General features: G+C 46.1%; 1 protein-coding gene across 3 annotated transcripts in view; it reads left to right on the forward strand.

The window, feature by feature from the left end:
* The window catches only part of LOC140260778 (S-adenosyl-L-methionine-dependent tRNA 4-demethylwyosine synthase TYW1-like), a 45,225-nt gene that overhangs the window by 807 nt on the left and 23,057 nt on the right, over positions 1-21,361 (forward strand). For all 3 annotated transcript variants that reach the window (XM_072353445.1, XM_072353447.1, XM_072353446.1), the window contains exons 2-11: positions 280-428; positions 758-898; positions 1,409-1,510; positions 2,218-2,412; positions 2,724-3,005; positions 3,470-3,592; positions 11,929-12,055; positions 14,631-14,683; positions 16,982-17,100; positions 20,615-20,724. In XM_072353445.1, the coding sequence (XP_072209546.1) occupies positions 280-428; positions 758-898; positions 1,409-1,510; positions 2,218-2,412; positions 2,724-3,005; positions 3,470-3,592; positions 11,929-12,055; positions 14,631-14,683; positions 16,982-17,100; positions 20,615-20,724 (1,401 nt within the window). The remainder of the gene's footprint in view (positions 1-279; positions 429-757; positions 899-1,408; positions 1,511-2,217; positions 2,413-2,723; positions 3,006-3,469; positions 3,593-11,928; positions 12,056-14,630; positions 14,684-16,981; positions 17,101-20,614; positions 20,725-21,361) is intronic.

The following is a 21,361-nucleotide window of genomic DNA, read 5'->3' on the forward strand; positions in this document are numbered from 1 at the left end:
ATGAGGGTTTTCTGCTTTTCTTTGGATCAGAACCTGCCCTAGATCAGCAAAGCGCCGTGTTTCCATATGGGAGCCTAAAATGTGAGCTTGGGTGGTAGATGGAACTGTGTATGTACTGCTGAGAACGTGGGGGTCTTTGTTTCAATAGTAACGTTGTCTTCAGCTGAGAGCTGTTTTTTGAGAGCCTGTGAGCATGAGAATGTGGGTGTAGTGTGGTTTTTCTTGTTCTAATTTCCTTCTGAAGGAATCTGCTTCTGCTGCATCTGTGTTTTATTCCAGGTTTAAATGTCTCAATGGATACGTGGGATTTTCTCTATGCTTGCCTGGTGTCCTTATGGCTGCACAGGTTTTACATCTATTCTGTTACTGCTTTTGGGATTGGCCTTTGGATTGCCGTTCAGTTCTTCATTACCAAAGCCAGGAGGAAGGTAAGTGAGAGCTTAAGTGCATTTCTCTGAGAAGAACCCAAAATCTGTGTGTGGAAAGGAGCAGTTACAAGGTGATGGTGATGGCTTTTGCAGCGAGGTAGGGTACTTCACTGTGGCCTCACCTTGGCTCTTGCAAATCCCAAATGTAGCTTATTCTAAGTTACAACCCTCTGTCTGGATTGTACTGAGTGTGGATAACTGCAGCACCTTTGTTCCTCCGATGGTGGAACAGATCTCAGCTGAGAACCTCTCACTTTGCTACAGAGCAAATAGGCTGAATGACACTTTGAAAAGGAGTTGAATGAGACACAATGTGTTTTTTTTCTTAGGATGAAAATTCCAATGGGAATCTAGTATCTTCTGAGCTAGTAGAAGACAAAGCAGTCAGTGAATATGCTGCTCTGCAGCCAAAGGAGGTCTATGTTGCTGGGGTGAAGATTTTCTATGGGTCTCAGACTGGCACAGCAAAGGTATAAGTTGCTACTTTTTCTACACACCTAAAGTTGCGATTCAAATGTGTTACTTGCCTTGAAAACATTGAGCTATATAAGAATCTGAAAGTTTATTGGAAAGCTCATTAGCAAATAGTGCGTGATGTGAAAGGTGACTCAGAATTACAAGAACAGAAGAACTGTTCTCGTTGCAAGTGGAGCATGTGGTAGCAAGGTTAACTGTTAAGCTCAGAAATTGCTCTTGCAATATAGTCTTAATTTACTCACGGATATTTCCTGTAGACAGAAGTGCTGTTTTAGGAACTTGGTCACAAAATGTTAATTCACCTGGATGTAAAATGATCAGCTTTTAGCCCTTATGTAAATGTTCAGTGTATTTCACTTTTTTAATGTGAAGCATTAGAGGTGCAGTGTCCAACTTTCAAGTGTCTGCACTGTGAGAAATCTTATGACTGGGCACACAGAGTTTCCTCGGCGCTTGCTGTATCTGGGTTTGTCACTGATAATTTTCTACCTTTAACTTCTTAGAGATTTGCAGAGGATTTGGCTGAAGCTGTTACTTGCTTTAATTTGCCCGTGGAAGTCATTAGCATGGGAGATTATGACCCTGATGATTGTCTAGCAGAGGAGGTACGTATTTAATACAAGGTTTTTTGGAGATTGTCAAGGCTCTTTTCCTCTCGGGGTTTCTCTTGTAGTCCTGGAAGTCCCCAGAGCTGCGTGGTTTGACTATTTTTAATGTAGGAAAGCACGGCTCATCAGTCCTCGGCACTGATCTTGAAAGTTACTGTAAAACATCACGTAGAATATGCTGATACAGAGCCTGATTTTGTGTGAGCTGGTTGTGGTAGTACACCTGGGGAAAGACTGAACAGCAGAATGAATGGATTGTGATCCCTCCATCACCTTCAGAGCCTGAAGTGAGAACATTCCCTGGAGGCATATTTATACTGAGCAGTCCTTGATCAGTTTTACATCTGTGAATATTGATAGCTGCCTCTTGAGTCTGTGGGAGATGATACCACTGCAGGAGTTTGTTCAAGAAGCCGTCGATTGGGTAGGGAAGGTGGATGTCAAGATTTGCTATCCTGTTTTTGTCAGGTCCCTGAGGAACACAGCTTGATATTTCTTGACTGATTTTGGGAGGCTCTGCATAGAGGATGGGCACTCACCATTGCTGAGATTACTACCTGCAGCATTTCCAATCCACTTAACAAAAAACCCTGCGTCTTCTGACTCCTTCCAGTTCTCTGTGTGTTGTTAGAGCTTGTCCTGATGTAAAGAGCTTTGAAAACCGCAGTGATCTTTCCCATCCTGTTCTCTTTATTATACAATAGACAACCAGCAGGAACATCTGTGTGTTCCTGGTGGCTACGTACACAGACGGGCAGCCAACTGAGAGCGCAGCCTGGTTCTGCAAGTGGTTGGAAGAGGCTTCAAATGACTTCCGCTTTGGCAAAACGTATCTGAAGGGCCTGAGATACGCTGTGTTTGGCTTGGGAAACTCAGTTTATGTTGATCATTACAACATGGTAAGTATATTCGCATTATCTTTCTTTTCTGCTCCTCTGAATGGCTAAATCTTCCTAACTACGGTAACACTGAGTAGCACCAGTGGGTGGTTGGGGTCAGAGGTGTTTACAATGAAAGCCTGAGGGTGTGTAGTGGTGTTCAGACTGACCTGTATCCACAAACTGAGTCAGCAGGTAATGGGGAGTCCAGAAATCCCTGCTGTGCAGTCCTGCAGCCCCTGTAGCTTACCAGTTCTGTTGTCTTTGCTTTCTTAATTGCATGTTTTCACTTGATCTTCATTCAGTTTCTCTAATTTCAATCCCATTCCCAGGTTGGAAGAAACATTGACAGGTGGCTGTGGATGCTCAGTGCCAGGCGTATCATGACTCGTGCTGAGGGGGACTGCAATGTGGTCCAGAGCAAGCACGGCAGCATTGAGGCTGACTTTGATGCCTGGAAAACCAAGTTCCTCAGTCGTCTCCAGGCCCTCTGCAGAGGGGAAAAGAAGCCCTGCAGTGGGAAGTGCAAGAAGGGGAAGTGCAAATCCCAAGGGAAGCAGAGTAAGGAGAGTTCAAATAATGAACGTGGAGCACCAGAGTTTGAGAACATTGAGGTAGAGCTGAAATCTGTGGGTTCTTATTTCTGGTGTGGTGCAGATTGAAGTGCTATTTGACGTTTTCCTCCTGTCCCACAGGCCAGAGGGGTGTTGTGAGGGGCTTAGGCTTGTTCCTTCTTTAGTATGGAGTACAGGGGGGAGGTGGGTATGAGATGGGGGTTAGCGGGCAAAGTAATCCAAAAGGAGGGACCAGTGGTTAGTGTGGACCTGACTGAACAGCTTCTATATGAGGAGGGAGCCTTTTTTCCTGAGTGGGAGGAAGTGTGTGTTGTGACAGATGCTCCAAGGGAGTCAGTCATTGCTTTGTCCTATGGACAGAGTGAAGCCTTGAGCAGTTAACCTGCTTCCACTTCAACCTAGTCTTCATGAGCTTCAATTGGTTTCACTGGTTAGTGTGAGTGAAGTTTTTCTGTTTATCACAGCAGATATGTTCCTGTTCTTTTCTCTGGTCACTTACACAGGCTGAAGAATTGTTTGAAACCACCAGTGAGGAGGAAGCTGATGCTGAGGAAGCTGGAGGTGCAGATTCTGTTGTCGATGTTGAAGATCTTGGCAAAATAATGAACCACATGAAGAAAGCCAAGGTACTGCTATTATAGCAATTGCAGAGCTGCCAGGTCTTTGTTATTGATTAAAATATTGCCTGCTGGATTAAAACCTGCAGAGTCTAGTTAAACATGGACTGTTTGCAAACCTGTCCCAGAAAAGAACGTGCTTGGAAGTATGTTGCGTTTAGTTGTTTGCTAAATGGCTTTGACTTGTTCACTGAGCAAATGCTGCAGCATAACCCATTGCTCTCAGGCTGAGGGAAATGACTTGCCTGGTGAATATCAAATGTCTGAATGTACAACTCTGCCACTGTTATCTGTGTCTAAACACAAATCTCGTTATTATACTGGGCTGAAATGTAGGTGTGTGTAGTGCTGATATGTCATGGCAAGGGAGTGGAGTGCCAACAGTACATGTACTGTATTCTCATCTCAACAAACCTGCAATTTACCTTTCTTACCTTGCACAACTCTGCTGTATGGATTTCTCATTGCTTTCCTGACATCTTGCCAGCTTGAGCCAAGGTTACTCAGCTGGACTATAACAAGGCAAACCTGGGGGCACAGCAAGCTGAAGGCTTAGGAGGAAAGGCAGCTAGCAGGGGAGCCTTCAACTCTGATTTAAGGCGTAGCTCTGCTAACCTTGGGGTTAGTCGCCCTGCTGGGCGAGAGCTTCCATCCCTGAACAGCAGAACACTGTCTTACCTGCCGTGGTTTGCCAGGGGGAAAAAAATGAAGTGTGTTTTTCATTTGTTGATGGGGAAAGGGCCAACGTTGCTCACAGTAATTGTGCTGTGAGGTGATGCTTCTCCTGTATGTGCTCACCACTAGGGGTCAGTGACAAAAAGGGAACTGTGTTTTCTGCAGCAGCAGGCATGAGAGATGGTTTGAGACAGGCAGTGCTGTGAAAATTTAGGCCTTGAGTTCTCACTGTCTGATTAAAACTACAGCAAAACCACAGTCACGACTGCAGTGATAAAATACCTAAAGCTTCTCACACTCGTTGATCTGCTGAAATCTGTGTTGTATGGTTTTGTGAATAGGTGAAGATTTCACTGAAGTTTGCAGTTTTGGCTCACATGCAATTCAAACAGCAGACTGCTTTCTCCTTACTTAGCTTTCTCGTTACCTTGCTTGGTTGGTGAGAGGACTGTAAGAGTGCAGGGTGTTCACAGCAGCAGTGCCAACATGGAGATCAGGTTCCTGTGCCTCAGATCCAGGTGGTGTCACTGATCTGAGATGGTTTCTGTCTGAGCACAGGTGCTCATCTGGAGCTGCAAGCAGCAGTGTTCTCATCATCTCAGAGATGTTCTGCCCTGACAGCTGAGCACTGCCCTCTTTGAACGATGTTAATTCTTAAAGGGCAAATCTCTATATGGGACCATGGTGAGGATTGGAAATTGCACTTTGCTTGTGCATAGTAGTGTCCTGGCTGCTTGGAATGTGAGTTGTTGTCAGCTGATGTGACAGGCCTCTACAGATCAACCTTTCTTGTGTTTGCACTATACTACTCTAGGACTTGTCCTAGGCTGGATGTGTTTGGAACTCTAAATGGTGCAGTTCTCATTAATTGGCCCCGTTTTGCTTGGCTGACCTGCCTGCCTGCATTCTACTTTGCAGTCTACACTTCTGGTTTCACGTTGCTGTAACCTGAGCAAGTAACAGAGAAACAGCCTTCAGTGATGACTTCAGTGTAAGTCTTCAGCCCTCTTGGACAGGTGTGTTGTTTCCAGAGTGACAGCAGAGTACAGCTGTGTGAATATTTCATGAGGGAGCCTGACCTGGTGGCTATCCATAGCATTAGCTGGGAGAAAGAATGACTTTGTCTTGCTGGTGAATCTCCTGGGGAATGTATGCATTTGCCAACAGGTTTATGTGAACACTTGGATTGTAAAAAGATCCCACAGGTGCCATTATTTACTCTAATGAAAATAAATGCTGAAGACTTGATAAGAAGGAGCAGGATGATCTGTTTCTGTGGAAGTAATTCATTGCAATGGGGGCATTTTGTTCCCAGGCTGGAAGACACAGTTGTTTAAATGCAATGCATTGTTGGCTTTCTTAAGTTCCCCTCACTCCCGTAGCCATGAATTTGTGCAATGAGAGGTTCCTTTTCTCAGCCGAGTTGTGTTGTCCCTTTCGGTCACTTATTCTTTCTCAGAGAGCTGACTGGTGTGAAATCATTCTGACATTCTTTCCCTTTACACTTGTGTCACCCGTTGCTGCAGTAATCTTTACCTCTAAAGGCAAGTGCTCCGGGTTTCTGTATCTGCATTACCTGTGTAGGAGCCAGTGAGTTCAAGTGTGGGTATCCCAGGATTATATCACACTTCATATGCAGAATGACTGGGATTGAAGTACGGCTAGCAATTCCCCGTGTGTTTTTTTGGATTCCAGTGTTGTGTATTAACTCCTCTGCACAGGGAGATGTGTGAGGCAGAACCTCCTACTCCAACAGAGTTAATCTCTTGGAATGTTTTAGGAGCCATCGTTTAGTCTTCGCAGGCGTGTTGCCAATTGTGATGATCTCCAGCAGACGGGATGAATGAACAGTCGTAGCTCATTGACCTGCTATTATGGGATAGCAAAGTATTTTTGCATTAGTTTGGATCAGCGTAGCTGGATCCAGAGCCCATCTTCTGGGTGTAGTTGTGGCTGTTGCACAACACGCCTCAGAGAAGAGATGGGTTTTTGTGTTGGGAGTGAAGGCACAAGGCTGGAGGTGCTGCTGTCTGTGCACTGTGCCCAGGAGTTGGCAGAAGGTATCAAAGGGAAATCATTCAAATATATAAAACGATGATTGAGTATAAAGGGAAACTTCTGTGTAGTTGCGGTATTGTCCTACTGAGCTGTTGATGCACCCCTGGAATATGCTTATCAGTGCAGTGTGAAATCTACTGGGTGTGTTTGTGGCCTGCAAGACTGCAATTAATCACAGGGACACCATTTCTTAATGTAGATTATCTCCCACAGCTGGGAGATGGTGATAAACTGGAAAGGCAGATCAATGTAGACTAGTTCCCAAGCAATGAAATGGCTTTTTTAACCTTCATATTTATAAACTGCAGCGTGAGGAGTAATAATAATGTAATTTTTTTGGATGGGCTGTGGAGTATCAAATGGGCAGGTTTTGTTGGCACAGTTCAGTGATGAATGTTCCTGTTTTCTAAAACAAAGCTTAATGATGCTGATAGTCACATTTGGAACATAAATACAAAGGGGGGGGGGAGGGTGTGAGAACAAGGCTCAGGTTGACTTTATAGGGAAGAAAGTATGTCCCAGAGAGTCTGTTCAAGAAGCTTGTTTTGGTGCTGTGTCTGTTGGCCACGAGGGAGGTTTCTCAGTCCCTTTTGGCTTGACTTTACCTTGTAAATCCTGGGAGTACCTGGTGGAAAAGGGAGGAAAAGTGCTGTAAAGGTTACCTCTGCCTGGGCAGCCTTTGGCATGCAGTGTGATACTGTCTTTCCCTGATGAGCCTCCATAGAGAGCTTTGAGGTCTATGAAATACAGAGCCTTATTTCTGAGCTGGTTGGTAGACCCCATACCCCTTGCTGCTCTTTTGTCTGTTGTAAATTAGTCAATAAATGGGTAGAGAGGCAAAGCTGTTAGATATCAAGATGTAAAACAGGCTGGAAGTTTGAAGTCCCCCTGAGTATTGAGCTTCCTCTTTATTTGCAGCCTTTTCTGTTCTCCGTCCATTGCTGGAGGTGATCAGGCTTTGCCTGCAGGAGCCCAGCCCATCTGCTTACCATTTCCCACAAACTTTCTGCTCTGTTTCTTGAGGTATTTCTTTCTTCTGCATTTTCTGAGGTTCTTGCCAGACAAATAACACAGCTGAAATCCACAAATCAATGCACAGAATGATGATCTGCTGATGGTAAGGAGGAGGGAGGAGGTGCCTTGTTGATGTTGCTGCTGTATCCAAGGATTGATGAGCACAAGGATGGCCTGGAGCACAGCATCTGCTGCCAAAGGAATGTGTTTGAGTAAGGTGTTAGGTCCTGTGTGTGCATCTCTGTTCTGCTAGATGAGCCCCACGGTGTGCACAGACTCTTTTGGTGTGTGCCAAACCATGCTGTGGATTTTTCTGCTAATAGCATGGCTAAACTTTTGCATAGGGAAAGCTTCATCCTTTTGGCTACCAGTACAGGCAGAGCTGCTATGGCTCCAGAGTGGGCAGCCTGGGTCTGTGTTTGTGTTGGCAAATATCTGTGTGTGGAGGGTTGTTGTAACCCAGCTGTCACCATGATTGGGGATGGAGTGCCAAGCAGCTCCTAACTTTGGAAAGTGGGACTTTGCTCATGAAGGATGCTGAGCTTTGGGTGTCAGGTTTATATTTTCTTACAGTTAATGAAGATTAATTATGGTGGAAACCAAGCAATTTCCGTTTGGGTTTAATCAAGTATTCTTTATAAGATTATAATTACAATAATCTTGTGTCCTTTGATCTAATAGTCCCGAAAAGCTGGCTAATGCAAATAATTGAACAGATTACAGGCCAGAACTGTTAATTGAGTGCTTGGAAGACTTGCGTATGGCCCCTATTTGGGGAAGCAGCAGAAGTGCAAATAGGACCTTTCCTTGCTGCTCTGCAGTCAGCTGATCACAGCCTTGTGTGCAGTCTTGGGCCAAGTGACCTTCTTGAGAAGAGCAGTGTAGGATGGGAGCTGTGCCTGGGGCTCTCACTAAGGGGCTCGTGTGAAGTCTGGGTTATGTGAAAGGTGGGTGGAGAAACGAAAGGTTCTTTCCTTAGTCTTGAACTGGAAGGAAGAGAAAGAAATGGAACGGAGGATGCTTGTGGAATCTTGTTTCCTAGGTTTTAGTTTTGATTCTTGTAGAGCGGGAGAAAGGAGGGAAAATGTGAATATATGTCCCAGTTTTCAAATATAAACTACTCCCTTTTGGGGGGAGATGGGCGCGTTTCTTTCAGTTTTGATTCTTGTTTGCTTTGAAAAATCAGTTGTTTTTATGGTGTGTCCAACGAAGCTTCCCACCTCCAACGAATGTCGACAGAACCGTAAAGCAGCGTGTGAAATGGAGACTTGGTTTAACTACAGCTTGTAAAAAGCCTTCCCTGCAGCACAGCAGTGATATTACAGCTCTGTGGAGCAATCTCCAGATCCCTTCTGCAGCCCTGCAGATGTGTGTACACCCTGGGAAGTGTTCTCCTTAAAGACTCTGATGATGAGCTTACAAGAAAACAGGCATCGATGGGCTCTGAGCTGCAGGGCTGTTGGAATAACATTCTGAGCAGTGCCTGCTGCTAGGAATGGTGCAGGGGACCTCCTGGTGTTATAGAATAAGGCAGATGCAGTTGAAAACTCCTTTCTGGTTCTTCACTGAAGATTCGTGGGAGTTTCTGTTCTCAGGTTTTTGCTTTGTAGGCATCAGCCCTTCTTTGGGGTTTGGCTGTTTTAGGGATGCTGCCCCAAAATCCATACCGTGATTTTGATTGCACCTCCTCCTGTTTCAATCCAGAGGGATGAATTGCTGAGCTCCCTGCTCCTCAGCTGTCATGTTCTGCTTTCCTCCTGTCTGCCTTTTTGCTTCAGTTCAGCCTCGCATGCCTAACTGGGCACTGGTGTATGCAGTGGGTATGTAACCTGTGATTATATACACACCAGCAGCGATTCTTAATAAGGTTTCCTTGCTGTTAGGGTGCTCGCTGGTTCACTGATTACTCAATCTGAGTTCCTAATACTCATTTCTGTGCTCTCCTAGGAATGCTCAGGGCGGTTTTTTAGTGATGACTGACAGCAGCTAGATATCGTTAGTCCATGGGCTGAACAAACTGCAGTTCAGCTCATTGGTTAGGACAGTCAGCACTTAGAACCTGGAGCAGCAGTCCTGCTCTGTCCCTGTTCTGAGCTTTAGTGCAAGCTGGTGCCCTGTGCTGGTCCTTCCACTCACATTTGTGTCTTATGGGAAGGCTGCTCTGCCGGGAAAACTGTAGTGCCCCAATGGCTGGGACTGTGCAAGGGGAGATCTGTCTGTGCTCGAACTGCTCCCTTGTCACCAGAGCCCTGTTTGCTTGGGAGTTTAGCTCTTCATTCATGGAACTCATGAACTTTAATACTTCATTTAACCATTCCCCTGAGCAAGTCACACTACTGCTGCCAGGCTGTCTCTTCCTGATAACCTTGCCAACATTTTTCCCTTAGCTTTAGCTCCTTTTCTCTTGTCTGCGGCCCCTGATGTATGACTGCTTTCTTAATGTGTGCACCTTTCACTCGTTAGGAGATGGAGGAGACCCTGATGGATGATGCAGTAAGTCAGGACAAGGCTGGGGTTGCCTTATGGTTTGCCCAGAGGGAGTTGAAGTAGGAAACAAGCTCAGCCAGAATTGAGCTGTATTCTGTCTGTTTTCCTTCCTGGAGTAAAAGCTTTTCAGGGAATGTGTTGTTTTCAGCTCTGGCACATGAATAGAGCAATGAGGCTAAAAACACTAACATAATTTAGCTCAGGGAAGGCTGCTTATGCATGGAGTTGATGCAATTTGCCTTTCTTCCTGCTCACAATCCTAGTTGGGAAAGCATGTGATGTAATGAAATGGGAAACGCAGGGAGAGCTCAGATACCTCCTGTGCAGGGCAGGGCAGGTCCTGCTGGGCACACGGGGCTGCAGGAGCTGTGCTGGGCTGCGAGTCTCCCAGAAGCTGGGATTGATTCCTGCTTCTTCCTGGCTGTGGGCGCTGTGTGAGTGCAGGGTGGGTGTGATTGCAGTCTCCTGGCAGGGAGGTATTTCAAGGACACGAGGAGCTGGCTCTTGTCACCGCTCGCTTGATTTGTTAGGGCAAGATAGTAACTTGCTTTAGATTTACTACAGGGCTTTCTGCTAAATCACCGCAGCTGGAGAAGTTTGCTCTGTGCAGGTTTAACTTCTTTCTCTGCGTTCGATCCCTAAATAATAGATATGAAAGGTTTATTAAGCAAATAAGTAAAACTCACTGGGGTGTGAATGCCCAAAGCCCATCGCCTGCCAGGCAGAGCAAGTCAGGTACTGCGGATCAGAGGAAAACAGATGATTGTTTTGTTTACAGCCTTCCGCATCAGGCTGAGAGGGGAAAAACATTTATTAACAGCATCTCTGAGGGGAAGATGATTATTGAAATAAATGCCTCTGCCTTGCCAGCAAGGCAATTCTATCTATTTGTTTTTTCATGTTTAGGTGCTTTTCCCTGCTGCTGCAGTAGCAGCGCGGCGGGCAGATAGAAATGCAAGCCCTTCAACTCAGAACTTCCCCTGAAGGCTGCCTGGGATGGGATATCTTATTTGTAGTGAAGTGAATCTCTGCATTTTTAATATTATGATGTGCTACATAATGCATATTGAGTTCTTCTGGGGGAATTAACCTGGCATGAGATTGGGGAGTAGATATGCCAGGATGCATCTGTTCAGAAATCCTGCCTGGTGTTTCTCTTTGGATGGCTAATGAATCTGTGCTGACATAGTGCCCTTCCTTTGTCAATGGATGGCTGTACCTAGCTCTGGATTAAATGATGTGGGAGAAGCTCTTTGTTTAAGAATTAATAGCTGAGGATTTTATCTCCTTCCTTCCTTATGCACGAGGCTTTTCTAGCAATCTTAATATTTAACCAGTGAGAAGCATCCTGGGGTTGTTGAGTCTGGAGGAAAGGAGACTGAGAGAGACCTCATTGCTCTCTATAGCTGCCTGAAAGGAGGCTGCAGAGTTGTCTGTTGGGGCTACAAGTGAGGGTAAACTCAAACTGGAAGCAACATGAACTTCTTCATGACTTTGGCACAGAAAGGACTCGGATGTTGATCAGCTTATTGCGTGGGAACAGAATGTGTCCTCTGTTGGTCTGTGTTGTTTATCCATAACTTCTCTAATACTTCAAAAAAGCCATAAAGAACTGACAGATTACAAGTTGCATGAAATATCAAAGTAATTATTTCCACTTTCGTGCTTCTTTGTGCAGACATAAAGCAATAAATACCCATAGAGTCTCAGAAGTGACGCTTACATAGTGGCAAATTCACGCTTTTCTTACGTGCTGGGATTTGTTTGTTTCTCCTGTAACTTATGCTAATAGATGGTATTCCGGTATTTCTGCTGTTTTCTTTCTTTTAAGTAAACTCCAGGAGCTTAAGCATGTTTATAAAGGTGCAGCTGTTGGAAGCCGGATGTGTGGGATGCAGCAGCTCATTGTCTGGAGTTGACTGCTCGGGGGAAACAGCCTTTTCTTGCAGGGTCTTTGGTGATCACCACATTTTGGTGGTGCTCTTGGTGTGACTTGTGGAGAGCACAGCTCCTAAGGCTGCCTACATCACTGTGGTGATGTCTTTCTTCCCTCATCCGTCCCAAAAATAAAACAAGTTTGAATCTAAGTGCAATTCCCTGTCTCCAAACAGAGAGAACGTGAGCTGGAGGATGGAGATGCTGGAACGAGCTTCCTTGGAGAGAGCTCTGGGAGGAAGGAGGCGGGTGAAAGGAGAGAAATGATAACTGCAGCCCTGAGGGATGCACTCACAAAACAAGGTGAGGTTCTGTGAGCCTGGGTGTGCTGGACCAGGCTTGATGGCAGACTTCGAATGGAGCAAAATGAGCAGGCTGAGGGTTTTGAGCTGCAGGGCTGTCAGCTGTGAGTAAAGCTGGGAGAAGAGCAATGGAGGGTGGTGTGAGCTCCCTTGTGCTGCAGCTGGGGGGATCACAACATGTGCTCCACAAGATCTCAGTTCTTTAGCCCAAGCATTTGTATGTGACTGGTGTTGTTCTGCCCATCAAGTGTCTGGCACACTTGTTCATTTTTTATTTGCATTAACTGTAAAGTAAAGAACTCTTCTTTAAATCTGCAGACTGAATGACAGGACCCAGCAAAAGCCTCTTTAAAATGGGGCTCAGCACAGGTTGGCAGTGACTTTGCCTCGTCTTCATGTCCATAGCTGCATCTCTGCTGCTCAGAGCCAGTGCAGGGCTGCAGGAGCCAAAGGCTGCAGTGTGTTGGCAGGTGCAGTGTGCTGCAGAGCAGCTTGAGGAGCATTGCAGGCCTCATGGGGATCTATTTACCGAAATCTGCAGTTTAAAGGACTTGAAAACTATTGTGTGCATAATTTCAGCTGCACCCACCTTTGTGAATGCATCTCTCCTTTCCTTTCTTCTTCTCCTGTCATCATTCCTTAACAGTTGCTCAGCAGTGAAGAAGGGAATCTGCCTTTCTTCTCTTTTCATGTCATAGCCGTTTTTTTGCAGATAAAACACACCAGGACAGTGTTATGAGGCTGTAAGGAAATAAAACCTGCTCCTTCCCTCAGCACCATCCCCTTGAAAATAACAAGTGCAACGCAGTCAGATCACCTAATTTATGTAGCAACTGGTTACTTTGGGTATAGGTTCGGTGTCTCTTCAGCATTATCCCTAAGGGCATAATTAGCCCAAGAGAAAGCAAAAACAGTGGTGGTGATTCACAAGAAAGCCGTTCTTTTGAACTGTGGTTGTGTAACAGGAGTTTGCCTTTGAGCAGCATCTCTTCAGCCCCCCATCACACTCTTATTTTTAATCACCTTTGGACAAATTTAGCCTGCAGTCTGTAGGTAAACCAAATATTGCTTAAACAATGGTTTTATTTTAGCTGGAATTAAAGCCAGTGCTAAATATAAGCTGAAGTATTGGATTGTGTAGCTGGAGGCCCTTGTGGTTGGCTGCTTGCAAATACCTTCATAAAGGTCCTCTGTAACAGCTGCTGCTGCTTTGAAAGTCAGAGCCAGTCCAGTGCTGTGAGAAGATGCTGATTTCTTTCCCATCACTGTTCAGTCTTGCATAAAATACAAATACAGCACGAGCCACTTAATACCCACAGTAACAAGTAGAGCTGGAGCGAGGCTGGCAGTGTGCTCCTGCTGCTTCATCTGTTTAGGTAAATGTCATGAAATGAACTGAAAATAGAAGCAAACCTTTCATGCAAGTGTTTCCTGTGGTGATTAGTAGGCGCAGCCTAAACTGATGTTCTCATTTGCTTTCTGCAGTGCCTTGTAGATTCAGGAGACAATCCTTGCCGGGCTGATTCTTTTCTTAATCTGCTCATACTCGGTGGCTCCTTGCTTCTTTCTTTTCTAAATACAGCTGTACTTGTAGTTTTGTGGTAGGCAATAACACAACGGGATTGGATTAATGTTACCCAAAGGCTGACCCCACTGGCATTGAAGAAATCATTCTGCTTCCCCAAGCTGCAGTTGGGTTGTTGTCTTTACTGCTTAAATTTAGCACCGGGGTGTCCATAATGTCTCTGTTTTACTCGTATCCAAAGGCAAGTGCTGTTAGGAGACAGCTTGTATCTGAACTAGTTTGGACCACTTCAGTAACCACTTCTGTCCTGCTTTGACTCGCTGTTTGATACAGAGATAAGCTTTGATCTGTGGTTTTTTTTCAGCATGTTTTGAAAATCAGGAGCTGACTTCAGAAGAACCTTGAGGACTGGGCTTTTCAAGTGCTTATTGACCTTGCTTGAGATTGCCTTTCAAAGTAGTTGGTGGCTTTTGCTGCCCGTTCTTACTGATATTGTTGTTTTTCCTCATTGCCTCGGCTTGGCTGGCTGTGCTGAGCTCCGCATCCTGGCATTGGGAGCGAGATCTGCTGCAGAGACATTGCCCAGAGATTGGTGCTGCTGGGGGTGTTTGCTTTGCAGGCTGCGTGCTGAGATGTTGGCATGCAGTGCTGGGAAGTCAGTGTCACTTACATGGGGCTCTGAAACTCCAGGTGGCACCAGCAGCTCACAGCTGGGTCAGGGATTGGTAGTGCTGGTGCAGTCCTGAAATGAGCCAGAGACTTCAATTGCTGGCCACGGGAAGATTTCAGCATCAGTTTGCAAAATATACGTTATCCTTTTGTGAATACCTATGATCAGAGTAAAGGTAATGCCCCAAACCAGGCAGAGTTAAGCCTGCTGCATTTTCTTGTATTTCCTTCAATGAACACCCCATCGCTGCGTCCTGCTTGTGCCAGCAGGGAGGAGCAGCACTGAGAATGGAGATGCTTAATTTTGCACAGCATTTAGTTTGCTTTGTGACTCAGTTATCGCAGATTAAAACTGATGGTTTGATTCACCTCTTGTTTTCAGGCTATAAGCTGATAGGAAGCCACTCCGGAGTGAAGCTCTGTCGGTGGACAAAGGTATGCTCTTACAGTTTCTGTTTATAAATGGAAGGCTAGAGACTTACTCGGGTATACAGCTTCCAGGTGGAATACCCTTTAAAAATGTGCCGTTATCTGCAAGAAAATGCTTCTCTTCCCAAGCTCTACTTCTGTGTGCCACACTATTACAGCCCCACTGCCAGCAGTCAGAATGTGAGCAGAGAGCTGGAAAGATCACTGTCTGATCTCCGCTGCCTGCTGAAATCCCTCCTGCTTACTGAAATGCAGGACAGGACTGGAACACCATGGATTGAAGTGGGGAGGTTGTATCAGAGGTGTGAGGTCTTGAGAGACAAAGGTAGCAGAGCTCATCGTTACGTTCAGGTGGCACATGGGCACTCAGACCTGTTGTTCTGTGGCTGATGCACCTGGTTGGCAACAAGCAGTGCTCCTCTGCTGTTCTTCCCCTTGGAAGGTTCATATAGCAAGCTTAGCAAAGCGGCTGAAGTTTGCTCTGTTTCTTGCTTCAGCCTCTGCAGGTCCCCGAGAAGCAGTTCACAGCTCGCACACTGAAAGCTGCTCTGTAAGGATGTGCATTTGAGGAGCAGCGTTGATTCTAACATACTAAGGCTGTCAGCATTCGCAGGGTGATCAGCTGGGAATCAGCATCTCATCAGAGCGCCAGCAGCTCCTGTGCGGTGGCAGCGATCAGTTCCCAGTCTCAGCTCTCTTTTGCTACGTGATTAACTCTGTTTATTTTTGAGAAGAGCTGTGTGGATGGCAATCGCCGAAGTGGGTGGCTGCGGGGAGGCTTTACTTAATGCTCGCTATCAATGAACTGTCTCATCAAAGGCTCCTTGTGAACAGCTTAGCAAGCCCACCGCTGTATTGCCAGGAACATCTGAGGCGTGCTGATCCCAGCCATGCTTCTGCTGTTTGCTCTGACAAATATTTCCCTCTTCTGTTGTTCTTGGTGCCAGGGAAGGGCCGTGAAATGTTTAAAGGAAAACTTGTCAGGTTTTGTCAGCGCTGGGACTGAGAGAAAACCAGAGAACCGATTTTTATTAAAGAACTGAAATTTAATGCGGTGCTGTAAAGCCATTTCACAAAATAAATAGCAGCTCTGTGTGCTCAGATAGGCCCGTACTATTTTTAGCTTAAGCAGGAGTTGGACGTACAGAGCTCTAATAAACTGAGCTGAAATGGGTTACAGGCATCAGCGTTGACTCAGATTCACACCGATGTGTGAGCGTCTTCCGGAGCGCTGGACCGGATTTGTATCAGTGAGAAACAAACGAGGGTTGGAAGGAGGGGTGGTAGGGAAAGCTCCGTAGTGATGCCTCAGTTTGAGACTGCTGGACTCTGGAAAGAGCAGAGAACCTGCAGATGTAAGGAAGAGTCTGATTTGCCTTCTTGATGAGGTCTGTAAGACAGCTGGATGGGATTTTGGGTCTCCTGGAATCTGTCGTTGGAGGGATGGACGGAGTGAACAGCATTTTGTTCAGTATTTTGCCTGTATGCAGTGCTGTCTGTACGCCAGGCACTACCTCTGTTCTCCCCCCACGGCTCACTGCAGGCTTCTTTCTGCATCGCTTGGACCCTTCAGGTAGAGGAAGATAGATTAAAAGTTACATGGTCATATTTCACATTTTCTCTGGAGAGCGGTGAAGAACCTTTCTCATTTATTATTATTAAACTGAGATAATGGAAGACAGTCCGTGCTCCCTGCATGCTGAGCAGGAGGAGAGTGTGGTGGGAAGAAGGTGTCTGCAGCTCTGGGAAGGAAGCTCAGTGACATGCTGGGGCCAGTGGCCAACGTGAGTGGGGACTGGAGGGGCAGGGTATCTTTTAATGTCATGCTAGAAGTACTCTGCACAAAAAGCCTGGAAGAATGGAGTGTTTCATAGTGCAGCTGTTAAATTGACCCTTGTTACTCTTTATTGGGCTTGTACAGTAATTCTTACAGCCTAAGTGGCTTCACTTGCTTCCTTTGTTGGCTAATTCAGTTATAAGCACCCCGCTACGGTTTGGTGTTAAAAGTGAGAAAGTATTGATTACGCTTAAGTTGCCTCTAGGGCAGTTAATCTTGACACCATAATACCTTGTTTCTGTCTGGCTGTATGGAAGCAGTCAGATGTTTGCTGGTCTTGCTGTGAATTTCTTAAGCTGGGGTGCATTTGTCATTTCTCTGAGCTGCCCCACGGCTGCAGCCCGGCTTGCAGCACCCATCACAGGTGACTTTGGACACCAGTGCAAATGTAAATGTGCCCAGGGAGCAGGTTTGAAGCCCTTAGTTTTAACTTCCTTGTGTTTGTGTGTCTCTTTCTCTGCTGCCAGTCGATGCTCCGAGGCAGAGGCGGCTGCTACAAACACACGTTCTATGGAATCGAGAGCCACCGCTGCATGGAGGCCACACCGAGCCTGGCCTGTGCCAACAAATGTGTGTTCTGCTGGAGGTAAAGTGCTGATGCAGCTCTACTTTGGGAGAGGTCACCTGGTTACATGCTGCATTACCCCCATGTCTGTGGTCTTCTGTGGCATAGCAATGAAAGGGATGGTGCAGTGCCTGAGCAGCAGGGCTGGCAGTATCTGTGGTGCTAAACTTGTTCTGGACAGCCCTGTGTGGGCCAGCTGGGCTCTGAGCCACTTCATTGCTGTCAGGGAGCTGTGCTCCCCTTTGCTTTGTGTCTCTGTCCTCCTCTGTCCGAGTGCTGTGAGACTCCTGGACTGGGACTGGGACTTAATCATGGAATGGACTGGGTTGGAGGGAGGCTTCTGCTGGACTGGGGACTATGAGGGGGTCACTGAGGCTCAGCAGAAGTAAAAGTGGTGACGTGGACGTGTGCTGAGTGGGAGGACACAGGTTATTCTTTCAGCTTTTCTGTCTCCTATCTTGCTAGCTATTTCAAATCAGGGGGGCTGCACATCCTCTGCTGTTTACGTCTGCTTTAGGGGGCTGGCTGCCAGTAAGAGCTGTTCCATCCCTAAGCCTGGGTGTCCAACGTGCCACTATTTTCATGCCAAAACAGCTGAAGCCTTCTGAGCATTTTCCCATCTTTTCAATCTTCAGGCTCTAATAATGCAAATATTTCATGAGAATATTAAAGCGACAGCATCCATGCAGCAATACAGCTGTAATTCTGAATGCACTTTGAAGCTGTCTCCAGTGTTAGTATTAAGTATAAGCATCAGGCGGTAGTTATCCTGTTAAGTTTGCATTTGGGACTCTATTCCAGAATGTTAATTGGTTCTCTTGATGGGCTTTCATCCCGTACTGGCTTGAAAGGACACAGCAAATGGCATGTTTAAAGTGCAAGAGTTGCCACTTCTCTTCAGAGTGTGTAATAACAATCTGATGACTGAAGAAAAACGTACTGCCTGTTCCTTTTTTCCGTCTATCAGCCTGCAATGGTGCATTGAATTCTGCAGCTCTGGCTGTGCTGATGGGGGAAGATTACCATGCGTGTTATTGTCCCTTTGTCCCTACACAGAAGGTGCACCATAAACAGCAAATAGAAAGCAGTAACATCACCGAAACGAAGCATTCTGCTCCTGGTATTGTAGTGCAGGCCATTTAACACTGTTCCTCTTCAAAATGACCCAACTCTGCTGGCTTTATTTCTTTTTTCTTTAGCATCAGGCTGTGTCTGGAGAATGGGGCTGAATTAGAGTAGCCAGGTGTGAACTGGGATAAATCACTGTGTCTTATACCTTCCACACAGCTCCAGCCCATCGTTCTGGAGGTGCCATTCCTCACGTTTAAGAGGAATCCTGGAAGCAGTAGCTTTATTTCAAACCCATCACTCCCTGCAGGTTCTTAATCCCATGAGGCTGAATGCGGCGTTCCAGGCACCACTGGCTGGGCTGTATGAACACAGACCTTATTAGCAGTCACCATCTGTGCTGCTGGGGACATGGGAAGTGATAGTTTGGATCTGCTGCTGGCAAAATGTTTTAATAGAGGCTTTATGCTTTGGCCTCGTTGTGCAGCTCTGTGTGCTGAGCAGCAGATCAGAGCACTATGGGGTTTTTTTTGTTTACTTCCCAATCATTCCTTTGTGGGTTGAACTGCCGAGGCTGTTGCAGTAAGAATAAAGAGGGGGTGGTTAAAAAAATTAGTAATAATAAAAAAATGGACTTTAATTACTGCACCATCCCTAACTCGTAGCTCTCCCTATAAAAGTAGTCTGCTGCTGTCCCTTATTGCTCCCAGTTGCTCTTGCTGTTTGTAGTGCCTCTTTAGCTTAATTGTCTAAATGGAAATGTGCGGGTGACCAAATCTCTTAATCAATTAGGGGGAGTGTGGGACTGAGGCTGCCTGACGCTGCTGGTGATTGTGTTGCAATCCAAACTGATTTGATTACGTCCTCTGGCCGAGCGTCTGAAACACAATCCATTATTGTGGAGAGATGGAACAGCTAATAAATCCTATTCATTTAAACCTCGTTTATTTTGGACCCGAGGAAGAGGCAAACCAGATAGAATGAAATATTCCATAAAGAATTTGGTGCGTATTCCTGTAACTTGTGCAGTGGTTTCACCTGCACTGGGAGGCTCCAGCTCTGACATGTACAGCAGGCTGAAACTGTGCTCAAGCTGAGGGCTCCACTGGCCATTGGGAGGTGCCAACAGTTTTCTTGGCATAACAGAGAAACGTTAAACTTTGTCCTTGTGCATCGGCTGGACTTTTTCCTTGGCCATCTCCTTGCTCCTCGTGTCATTATATGGAGGTCTTTCTTGCTGGCCCCTTTGTGCATCCTGTGGTTGTGTGGCTCGACCTTTGAGTGTGACCCTGTGATTTTGTTCTTTTCAGATGGAGGGCCGCAAGGTTGCAGCAGTGCTGTGATTCTGCCGGATTGGTTTCTTGTTACACTTCGTATCTTTGCTTTTTATTGCCACAGTTTGCACTTCTGCCTTAATAGGATTTCAAAAGCTGCCAGTTCCCTGGCGTTCATTGCCCTTAAGCCTTTCTCTTTCCTCTGGGACCTCACCTGCTGGCTCTGGGGCTCACTGCAGCCTGTGGTCATCGACTCTTGGTTTTGTTCTGCTTTCTCCCTCTCATCCCTTCCTAGGGATCTCATGCCCTGTGCTTTCACAGTGTTCCAGCAGCAACATGTCCTAATAAAGGAAGGACTTTCTGGTGTGTGTGTGTGTGTGTGTGTGTGTGTGAGAGAGAGATTTTAGGCTGTGAAGGATGCCCCATTACCTGCCCAAGTCCCAAGTAGCTGGTGAGATGCACAAGTCAGGAGGTAAGGAAAGGCAGTGGCTGTGCTATGGCCTTTGTAGTGATCCTGTCAGCCACCAAACAGTGCTTTGTTTCTTTGGGAAGGAGAAGCTGCTTTGCAGGCACGACTTGGTATGTTTTGTGAACAGCTGGAATGTGTTAGAAAAGCAAGGACTGCTTGGCACTGGTAATTAATAGTTGTCCAGCGTGCATTAAGAGCCTATTGATTTTCTGCCAGCTTGCCCTGTTAAATATATAGGGTACAAGCTATGTACTTAAACATGTAAGTGGTTTATAAATGCCTTTTTATAGTTGGTATTCAGAAAATTTTCCATGTTGGCAGCAAATAAAAAATTAGAGAGGAAGGCTGCTTTTAGCTTGGAGGGTCTTTGGGATGGTAATGTAGTGTGAGAGCAGCATTTGAGTCTTTGCTTGCCCAGTGGATAAAGAGATTCTTGCAAAGGTTGGTTTTGTTGATGCTGGGTGTAGAATCTGCCTTAGCACAGCCCACGTGTGGAACTGCAGGTTTTAATCACTTGGGGAAATCGGCATCAGTCTCAGTTGTCTGCATTTGAGTGTCTGCATTGAGAGTGGTGTTCAGTCATCGCATCTGAGAGTTGTCAGGAGGATCCTGCAGATAATTTGCTGCTGCTTTTGATTTTATTAAGCAGTGCCAGAGTCCGCGGGGTGACAGAGATGGGTTTGTGCAAAGTGCAGCGAGTCACACCGGTCTCTTTTTCTTCCAGACATCACACAAATCCCGTGGGCACGGAATGGCGGTGGAAAATGGACCAACCTGAGATGATCTTGAGGGAAGCTCTCGAGAATCATCGGAACATGATCAAGGAGTTCAAAGGTAACTTCCCATCAGTGATGCTTTTTGAAGGTGCAGAAGCATCTCTAGGGCTTAGATCAGAGCATCCTGGTCACCTGCAGGACAGAAAGAGGCGTAAGATCTATAGTCTCAGAAGGTGGGAAACCTTGAGCTTTTTGTTGCAGTTGTTTGCTGATCTGCAGATTACCCTATTTTGCTTCCATTATCAAATCCTCGCGTGTTCATTGATGCCTTTTTCAGCTGTATGTACAGAAATGTTTGCTTTCTTCTATTCTTTTCTCCCCACACAGTGAGCTCGGTCACTCTGCCAAGGTCAGCCCTGTGCTCAGTGTGCCGGCCAGCTTGGCAGGGCAGGTCTAGAACTCTGCTCCTCCTAATTGACAGCAGAGGCTGTGTGAGCAGCAGGAGTGAAATGAAGCATCCATTAAAAGTGCAAGAGGAGCCTCAGCCTTGGCTGTCGTTTTGGGAACCCGTTTGTTTATGTTGGCTGTGTGCAAAGAGAACCCAATGGCTTAAAAATGTGACAGGCGAAAAAAACTTGTGTCAGCGGAGCAGCATCGCTCTGCTTCATTCATTGCACTTATGCAGTAGGCGGAAAAATAACTGGAGCTGAGCTGCTCACAGGGGCTGGTTTGCATCATCTTGCAGTTTCAGATCC

The sequence above is a fragment of the Excalfactoria chinensis genome, chromosome 19 (genome assembly GCF_039878825.1).
Source record: "Excalfactoria chinensis isolate bCotChi1 chromosome 19, bCotChi1.hap2, whole genome shotgun sequence".
Lineage (NCBI taxonomy): Eukaryota > Metazoa > Chordata > Aves > Galliformes > Phasianidae > Excalfactoria > Excalfactoria chinensis.